At 42.5% G+C, this 9940-nt stretch overlaps 1 protein-coding gene across 1 annotated transcript in view; it reads left to right on the top strand.

The window, feature by feature from the left end:
- Nucleotides 1-641: 641 nt before the first annotated feature.
- The window catches only part of ORC2 (origin recognition complex, subunit 2), a gene marked incomplete at its 5' end in the record, with an annotated part of 14539 nt that continues 5240 nt past the window's right edge, over nt 642-9940 (top strand). Inside the window, 9 exons of the mRNA XM_010078309.1 lie at nt 642-785; nt 1077-1163; nt 2448-2537; nt 3308-3339; nt 4597-4654; nt 5540-5724; nt 6316-6414; nt 7936-8045; nt 9536-9668. Coding sequence (XP_010076611.1) covers nt 642-785; nt 1077-1163; nt 2448-2537; nt 3308-3339; nt 4597-4654; nt 5540-5724; nt 6316-6414; nt 7936-8045; nt 9536-9668 — 938 coding nt within the window. The remainder of the gene's footprint in view (nt 786-1076; nt 1164-2447; nt 2538-3307; nt 3340-4596; nt 4655-5539; nt 5725-6315; nt 6415-7935; nt 8046-9535; nt 9669-9940) is intronic.

Here is a 9940-nt window from a genome sequence, read left to right as displayed (position 1 = left end):
GCTCTCGGGGCGAGCTTCCCCGCCCCTGCCGTGGTCATCCACAGAACGGAGCCGGACCGAGGTTCGAGGTGGCTGGTGCAGGAGTCTCTTACTGCAGCTTTTGACGGCTTTTAAGGTTTGGCCCCTTTGTGGAGAAGCATAAAACTCGCCTGTACAAGGCACAGAGCACCCTGATGTGACCAGGCTGTTGGTCCAGAAGGACGATCTCCAGAGGCCTCTCAGCCTGAATTCTCCCATGAGTATACAGACCACCTGTAGGCCAGGTCTTTTCTACTTGCTACCCTTTGCTGGGGAAGATAGGGGATGCCAAATACCATCCCCTCATCCCCTTTGCATGCAATTTGGTACTTCCATGTGTGAGTCCCTGTCACTTCTCCCAAACTGTGGAAACTGGTGTGTGCTGAAATGGGGATCTGGTCCTCGTGGACTGCAGGGGCCAGCTTCTATGGTAAAGGAAGGACTAGTGGCTGTAGGGTTAGCTGGCCACCGGGGCACAGCCCAGCTATTCTTGTAACGGGACATCTTTTTATTTGTTTAGTGATTTACACAACAGGCACTTGGTCTCTAAATGGGGTAGTTGCATACTACTGCAATAGAAATAATGAAATGGCAGGAGGTTAAAACTTTTATTGTAATCCTAGGTATTAAGGTACAGAAGGATAAGACTCAGCTGACAGTCAGTGTGAAGAGATTTGTGAAGAAGCTTGATAACATTTCAGATTATGAAAGTGAGGAGATCCTGGAAGAGAAGAACTACGTTGCTGCTCTTGGAATACGTGCTGAAGGTATTATCAGGGAAAAACTTAACACAGCTGTGACTTCAGGAGATTCTTGCAGTGTCGAGGCTTTACAGTGTTGATGGAATTGGTGTTGAGGACTGACCAGCTCTGGCTGTGCTTATGGTAATGGTTAGAGGAGAGGATAATGATTCTAGGATTATACTATGATATTTATTTTATAACATCTGCAATATAGAGTCCTTTAAGCCAAATAGTAAAATGTTGCATTCCATCTTCCTTGGGTTGGGAATATACCAGTGCTTATTAAATAGCTACAAGTAACATTTCTTTTCAAAGGTTCAGTGAGAAATGGCTCATGTGTAAGTGGTGGTGAAGTGTACTTATTCCAGACTCCCAAACGCTCCAGCAAAATGGCAGAGCTGGGTATGTTATCCCTTTTCTTCTTTAATTCTTGCTCTGGCTATGGTCTTTCTTTGAGTACTCTGTTAATGTGATTTGTCACTTCTGTTTATTCAAAAGATATGTTTGCAGTATTTCAATAGCTTTTATCTCTCTCTGAATCAATCTTCCTCAGAAACAAAAGCATAGGGCTAGGACAAAGCAAAGACACGGTGAGGATGAGAAATACAGATAATAAATAAACATATAAGAAAAAGTAGAAGTTTCTTTCTTTTGGGAGAAAGTCTGCATGTAAGTGCCAAAGGATGGCAGAGGTTTTATTTGTGTAACTTAGAAGGATGCGAGAATAACTCATTATGTAGCAATGAGTCAAAACAAGGTAGCATTAGCTTTGTGTGTCAGAGGATTTCTCCTACTCAAAGTGACTGCACATGCTTGCTAGGCTAACTGTGGACTTAGGAGAAGCAAGCAGAATGTGGCAGTTCTGGAAAGGGTGGGTTGTTCTGGATGCCTGAGCCCTGCTGCCACTATGGTTCTTCTTAATTGGAGAGTCTTTGTGTGCCCAGCACTATCTGAACGTCATTAATGTTCAGCTGTCACAGCTACTGATATATCTTACAAAGGATGATATAAGGGAGAGGGCTCATCCTTCTGTATCACTATACAGAAACTGTGGTTTCGTTTCCTCTTCTCGTCTGGGCTTCTGCTGTGTCTTGGGAAGTTGTGTCCTTCTGCAGCAGGGTAGGTTTCGTTGGTGCTTCCTCCTGGAGCCATGACTTAGTTTGAAAACTAAGGCAAGACATATAATGGAAGGCTGGTTTTCTTAAGAGACTATTAGCAGCATATGGGGGCCTTCCATATTCAGATCAGTGATTCAGCTTGTGCTCATAAACAGTAGAAAGTAGTAAATAGGATACAAGAAGCCACCTCCTGAGGAACTGGTGTGTTTGCTATACCTGCTGCTCTACTATGTCCAGTTGAGCGGTTTTAAAGGACTAAGTGAGCATGACCAAACATTGCTCTGATTCAAAGACATGTGGTCTCCCAGGGCGCAAAGCATGCTCTGCCATTGCCTCCGCTATCCTTGTAAAATGAATTAACTGAGGAGTTCAGTCTTTGAAAATCTTTAAGGATTACATTTACCATTAAGGTTAGAAAAAAAATTGAAGTATCTGGTGCACTTTCTGAAATAACTAGGAAAGTAATACTTGGAGAGTGTTTCAGGTGTATCGCTCCATGGCTGACTAGCCTGAGCTGGGAGTTTCGTACTTGATGTGAAAATTCTTCCCTTCCCTCTATTTCCTACAGCCTCTGAATTAGCCCAGACACCAGGACAGAGTGTTGTACCCGGTCACTCTGAGTGCCCTGAGAAGACAGCCAAAACCCCTCAAAGCAGCAGTAAGTCCTATGATGCTTTGGGGAACTGAAGCTGAGTGAATGGGGGTTATGTTTCTGTTTGGGTGGTGGAGTGGATGCTTGAGTGCCAGCTTCTGTCATGCTTGAGTGTTCTAGGCAGCTTAACATTGTAGACTGAACTGCTTGATCGTTGGCCTCTGGTTCACCTGGGTGTCAGATCTTTTATTCTACCCTGCAGGTGAATAGAAAACAGGAACTTCTCTCTCATCTGTTGCTATGACACTTAATGTTTCCTCTGTTCAATAGAAATGCTTGCACTTGAGAGAGTGGTAAGCTGGGCTGATGTGTTGAGCACCAAATGGGTAGGATTATGTGGGTGTTCATGGGTAAATTTACACTTTATTATAAGATACTCAAGCACCCAATACTGTAGGGAGAAATACAGGTGGGAGAAGTTAGTGCAGGTCAACACGGGCAAGAGCGTGTTACTTTGTGCTCAGAAAGGGAGTCTGATGTGTGCAGGGAGAGGACATTAGCTAATTTTTTCACCTCTTCCCTCCTGCTGATGGCCTCCCAAAGCTGTGACCAGAATTAAAAGCTGCCTTCTGTGGTAATAACATTGACTGTCTTTGTTCTCTCGTTGCCTACCTGTGAGGAACGAGAGGCTTCCCTCCTAAGATTAACTACCCAGGGAGGTGATGTTTTGGTGCAGTGTACCTTTGAAATGTGAATGCCTGTTTTTCTAATGGACCATTTTTTGCCGCTGTTGAAAATATGCAGTACTCTGAACGATGCTGTTTCTTGCTTTGCAGAACGTTCAAGTTCAAACAAAGTGCAGCAGAGGGTGAGTGATGACTCTACATTGCTTGTTGGGTTTTTTCCTTTTTTTTTTTTTTTTTCCACTTTTAAAACTTGAGTTGCCCAATGGCTACATTTCTGGAAAGGAAGGACCTTGAAAGCCTCATCCACAGTACAGATGTCTCTCCTAATCCAACTGGGCAGGAATAACTTGAGTGAGAACCAGAGCTCCCATTTATCAGGAGTATGGGATTTAGAGTCAGTGGGCAAACAGTGGGTTTGACAGCTTAATTAGCATGGGTGAAGACGATTTCCTTGCATCACACAAATGAGGATGTTGGACATTCCCTTAATATGCAGTTAGACTTGTAGTTTTCAATTTTCTAATCAAAGGAGGAAACAGCCTTAATTGTCGGGAGTGCGATTAGAACAGGAATTCAAGAACTGTGGTGCTGTTCAGTTTCTTACTTGAGCATTGATTTATAAAAAATAAATTGTGATAACAGGGGGGTATGTAATTTGATGTCATCTTTTGTGATGCTACACAGAGAAACAGTCCAGAACTGCAAGTTGTGGTGGTTATAAAGAGAGTGCTGTGAAACAGTTGGCTTTCTAAAATGGTATAGCATAATCCTGCATGTACAGCTTTTCCGGTATAAGGTTGCAGGATGAGATGCATGTAAGAGATGTTGGTTTGGGATGCTATGTTCACTCCTTGATGATATCGCATCCACTTTGGCAGGAGTGTTTCCTAAGTATTACAGTCTTGATCTGGTGTTGGAGTCAGGCACCTTACATATGTAAGGAACGTGTGTCGCTACAACTTGTTGAGCCCAGGCATCTTGTGTTCCCTTTGCTGTACTGCTTCTGGGCTTAGTGTCCTGAGTGGTCTTCTGTCATTCTGGTAGTTGTTTTCATAGTGGACTTGCCACTGAGTCTGAGCAGATGGTGTGGTGCGGAAGATGACTGCTCTGGGGAATGGAAGCATTTCCAGTTTGTCATTGCTTCACTTTAACTCTTCCTGAGTGGCCAGCATTAGCATCTCGCTTGGAGATCTCACAGTTTTCTACCCTGCCACCTTGGGACACTAGTTGAAAGATTTAAGCCCCTTTTGGAACCTGATCCTGATCCCCTATAGCTCTGAATGGCAAAACAAGAACTCTTGCCTCTGCTTTCCCAGTTTCCTGTGGGCTGAACTAGCTTGGAAATGTAATCTGTTTGTACTCTTTGCTTGGCAGACAACTGTTTTGAGGAAGTATATGTTTCTTCTTGTAATGCATGTTTTTTTTCTTTGCTGTTACAGAGTAAAAAGAAAGAATTTGTGTCTACCACACCTTACAGGCTCAGAAAGAGGCTATCAGGTAAAGATCAACTTTTGCATTGCAGTCGGCTCCCACAGTCAGTGAAGCACTATGTTCAGAGGAGGGTGTTTCTCCTGGTGGGCTTCTGTCTGGAGCAGCAGTCTGACTGACGCAATCTGATTCATCCTGCAGAGAGTGTAGAAATGTCCTTAGGTCTGTGTAGATTGCTACTTAGGAAAGGGGTGGAAAAGTTAGAAGCACCAAGTTGCTGAACTTCAGTAACATGGTCAAAAGAGATAAAGCTCTCAGTAATCTAACCTGTGCTGACACTTAAGTCTGGCACAATTGCTTGAACCAAATCATAAAACTTTTTGGTGATGGCTGGGACATTCATGGTAAAGTATTTCCGATAACTGTTTACCTATATGCACTCAGAATGAACACAGAGGAAAGTTTAGTGTGTGACGTTTCATGTTCTGTTTCTTGTTTTGTGTTCAGAGACTGAGACTGAGCCAGATCCTGTCTGTGCTCTTCAATCAACTGTGCTAACGCAGGTCTTTTACAAAACTTTTTTTTGCTGAGTGTGACCCAGAAGATACTCAGCTTGCATGATTAGCATTTGGGAAAACTGACATAGAGATGCTAAAAGAAACAGGGAATTCCATTGTCCATTTTTAGTCACTTTTTACGTTAGGATTATGTTTCGTTGTTGGTGTCAAGGAGCGAGCTTTACTAAGCAAGAATTTTGAGTGTATAACTGGGAAAGAAATGGCAACGTGTGTCAGCAGTCCTCTTAAGCATGGACTTTACTTTTCTGTGAAATATGTTTAGGAATCATATGCTTGAAACACACCTAGAAGAATGTATGTGAGAGCGTGAGTTGGTGCAAAATGTGTTCTGTGTAAGAAGTCATTGCTAGCTTTTAACCTTAAATTTATCCTCTAGCTCCAGATTCTTATTTAGAAAGTGAGAGTGAATATTCTGCTTCCTGCTCAGAGGAGGAGGATGAAGAAGACCAGAAAGAAGTCAGCACTGTTTCAACAGGTCAAAAGACCCCAGCAAAAACTAAGGCTACATCTGTGCCTCCTCCCAGAAACACCCTAGCCAAAAAAGTTAAGGAGGACAAAATGGTGAGTACACAGAAAATATACCCCTGAGCTAGCAAGCATGAAGGGATGTTTAGTGACAATAAGCTGTCAGTCATTTCAAATCAAACCAGCTGGAATGGCTTTTGCTGTAGTTCTGAGCAATCCCTGTTGTGTAGGTATCATGTGAGTCTGTGGGCTTGTCCAGTCTGTACCCTCAGCAGCTCCAGATGTTCTGAGATGTCCATGAAGGAAGAGATCTTCTACTGAGAAAGGATGAAGAAATTGACTCCTATTGCACTGGAGGAAGCATGCATTACTTTCTGGCTTGGTGTTCAGTTTTGTTGTCTGATGTCCTTTCAGTGCCAGGGATCCACACGCTCCCTTAGAATTATTGCTATGTTCTGCTCTCTTAGAGACTCTTTGCTGTCCTTGTCTTCAGGAAAGAACCATCTGACTAGGTTAGCTTTGGCAGACTGCTACTGTAGGAGGTGTTTTTGCAAATATCTTATGGCTTTCTGTTAATCCTTGCTCTATGACTCATATTGGCCATCTTCAGGCATGTTTGTTGGTGCAAAGGCAGAGGGGTAACTTGATAGCAGGAGGAGTGTGGCTGATCTTGCTGTCCATTTTTAGAGCAACCTGGTGGAGGAATACTTTGAAGCTCACAGTAGTTCCAAAGTGCTCACTTCGGACCGAACCCTGCAGAAGTTGCAGAAAAGAAGATTGAACCAGGTACACTTCATCGTGAATCACATAATTTGGAGTTTTTGATGTCTTTAAGATTTCCCTCGTAAAAATTTCCTGATGTTGCTATTTTCACTTTATTTCTGCTGATGACGTTATCGGTGGTAACGCTGATTTAGGTAGCATTTTAAGCATTATATCTCCTACTGCTGCACTGAGACAGTACAGTGCCCAGTTTGAACCTGAGACAGGAGGGAAAATGCAGGGAGAAGGCACTATCAGTGTCAATGAAATGCTTAGGGGAATTATAAGATGTCTTGACTACTTAAGCATAGAGGAAATGGAGAGAGCCCTTTTCATCTGAGAATTAGTGGGTCAAGCCACATGCAGGACTGGGACAGCTCTAAATGTTGTCGCCCAGTTTGTGAAATGTACTTTGTCCCCTTCCAGTTCCTAGGAGACAGGAACAGGCTAATTGTGGTGACTGAATTACTGTATTTTTTTTCCATGTGCCACTTCTACAAGACTGTTCAAAGCAAGCAGTTGCACCCTACAGAGACAGGTACACAAGGACAGGTGCCAGGGAAACATGTAAAATACTTGGAGCCCTCGTATCTGTGACTGCTTTGTGTGCCCATCCGTATTTTAAAAGATGGCATGTATGCAGATTGCCTGATGGCTGCTGCTGTCTGGAATTGCTACCCAGAGAAACATCTGGGTTCTTAACAAGTTCTTTCATAACAGCTCTGGAAGGAAATCAAGGCTTTCAGTATTAAATCTACTGCTGGCTCCAAAGAAATTGAAGGCTTAGCAGTTCTGTCTCTCAGTGCTTTCCGTTTGTCTGATACATTGCGGCTGTCTTTGTGTTCCTTCCAGAGGAAACTGTCTTCTACTGCAAGAGAATGGAAAGCAAAGCTGTTAAAGTTGAAGAGAAAGAGAGGCCAGCATAGATTTGATGCTATTTGTCATGCTACTGTGCTGTTTAAACATCACAGCATATCTTTAAAACTGAATTAATCCTTTGATTCTTGATGCTTTTGAAAGAATACTTTTTATACATTTAGCTGTCAGCCACAAATTATTTCCTTTCTGATGTATTTCTTTTTTAAGATGATGTTCGTGAGCATTCTCTTGTAGTGACAAAAACCTGAACCACTGCTAAGCATGTCTATTGGAGCCCTTGCTCCTGTGAGCAAGGTTCTGATGTTGGTATCTTCCTGATGCAATGCTTGGTGCTGTGTAAGCTCTGAGTGTGTCCATATCAGTAGTGATTTTCCCGTACTCGGCAGGAAGAGATAAAACACAGTGCAATATCCGTTCTAGTCCTAGTCTGTCATTTCCCATAAGAAGAACTGACAGATTAATCTCTGCTTTGTTTCTCCAGTAGCAAAACTGGAGAGGGGTTTTCATGGAAAAAAACATGAATTGAGTGCACCGTCAGTGAAAACTACTCTGCTTTCTAGCTAGAGAGCATACTAGATGGGTATTTGTAAGGACTTCAGATATGTCGTCTTTTTTTTTTTTTTCTCAGCTTTGAATAACTGTCATCTTATCTCTTTCTCAACACAGCAAACACTGCATGACCTTCTGAAAAAAGCTCCCCTTGCCTATGCTGCTGAAATTAAAGAGCTAAACCAGCAGCATGAATCCCTGTTTTCCAAGTGGATGCTGCAATTACAGTAAGTATCCAATGAGAATCACTGAAGAAGCCTAGTAAACAGGCATCACCAGTAAACTTACCCTCATGTCAGCAACATCCTGTGGATGGGTTAAGGAGCGACTTTTTCTTTGATTGCTTAAATTTAAAATTGGATGACGTTAATTTAGTACAATGTTTCTTGTAGACCAAATCATATCTAACTCCTTGAACTGAATGCCTTAAGTGAAATGAGGTTGGATTCTGCCTGGCTAGTTTGTCTGTGCCTCTGTAAACCAAGCTAGAGGGCTTTCACAAATGGGGAACATGAATAATGAGAAAAGTGTCCTCCTTGAACAGTCAGTTTTGCTTACAGTAGCATAGTTGGTAGTGAGTAGCCCACCACCTATTTCCTCAGTATGTGGCTGTCCCCAGTGGTGTAGCAGTTAACTCTGAATGCCTGTGGTACCTAATGGTCTAGGCACGAAGAAACCTTCATGCTGTTGGAAATGTTAGCAGCATAAATTATATCTGGGTTTGTGTGTATCTTCATGGGACGGAGAAAAGAGTAAGCATCCAGGAAAGCAGTGAGATTCTGAAGCGCCTTAGAGAAGGCAGGCTACCAGCTCTGAAGTGAAGAGCTGAGGCAGAAGCAGATGTTGGTGAGGAGAAAGCCCCTTGGAAGCTTTACAAGGGAGTGGAGTATAAAGAAATCAGTGGTCCATGAGGAGTGACAGGGCGTATGAAAAAGACATTAGCTTTGAAAGTTGGAGATCTGCAAGAGTAGGAGTTCTCTGTGACTCGGTGCTCTGGGCAAATGGTTAGAGATGTATATGGCAGGGTAGAAGGAACAAATCCATAGATGGTACTGAAGTCAATGACCTTACGTCTGCCCAGTGCTATTTGAGTGACCTGATACTCTTCTTTCTGGTCAAGATGATGCTTTTCCTGCTTCTCAAAAATAAGCAAAGCTTTGTGATTCCCTACCATGTTCTCTTTATGCTTTCCTGTGTCTTTCTCTGTGGAACAATTAGGATAAGCAATAGATATGAGAATAATTTAATTTTGCTTTGAAATTGTGCCTGCGGATCAGAGTAGAAAACCACTATGAAGGCTTGCTTTTTTTCCCCTTGTAATTGCTGTGACCTATGGTAAACATTTAAATATAATCACTGGTGAGGGGGCGAATGTGAATGCTGGTTACTCTTGGTTATCTGAAGTTGCAGATCTAGTCTCGTGTTCCTGGCCAATACCATTTTCTTCCATAGCTGTTTTGCTAAATTAGTGGGCCTCCAGGCTGCTAAAGCACTTATTTTACTAGGATGCATGTACCCCATTTCAGATTCCTTGCAGATAAAATTATTTGTCAGCTGTGAGCTAAAGATAAGCCTGGAGTTGATGAGACATGAAACTTTTAGAGGCATGAAACTTTTAGAGGCAAGATTGCAATGGATCATTTTGCTTAATGAATGTATGAACCTAAAAAGGGACTTGTACTTTTGTGATTCAGAGTATTTGCTCACTTTTCTGCAGCTTGGGTTTCAATATTGTGCTCTATGGACTGGGCTCAAAGCGTGATTTGTTAGAGAAGTTTCGTACCTCTATTCTCCAGGATTCTGTTCACCTTGTGGTTAATGGATACTTCCCCAGCATCACTGTGAGATCTGTAAGTGTGGGAAAACCTTATGGGTTTATCTAATCATTCTGTGTTACAGATACCTCTAAAGTCTCTCCGTGTAAAATGTTAAGGAAAACTGCTGCATCCTATAGCAGCAGACTCTTGAATGAAGAGCAGTTCCTATCTGTCTTTTAAGAGTTTAAAGAAATTAGCCCACGTGTTTACCAAAGAATTGCAGTAATTCCCGTCATTAATAGATAGTCATCAGTCTAAAGCCTTATTTTATGTCACTGCCGATCTCCAGCCTGCCAGGATCAGGA

This window comes from Pterocles gutturalis, unplaced genomic scaffold (assembly GCF_000699245.1).
Source record: "Pterocles gutturalis isolate BGI_N339 unplaced genomic scaffold, ASM69924v1 scaffold46143, whole genome shotgun sequence".
Classification (NCBI taxonomy): Eukaryota; Metazoa; Chordata; class Aves; order Pterocliformes; family Pteroclidae; genus Pterocles; species Pterocles gutturalis.
The sequence above is the reverse complement of the archived record's forward strand: the minus strand, read 5'-3'. Positions and strand labels throughout refer to the sequence as shown.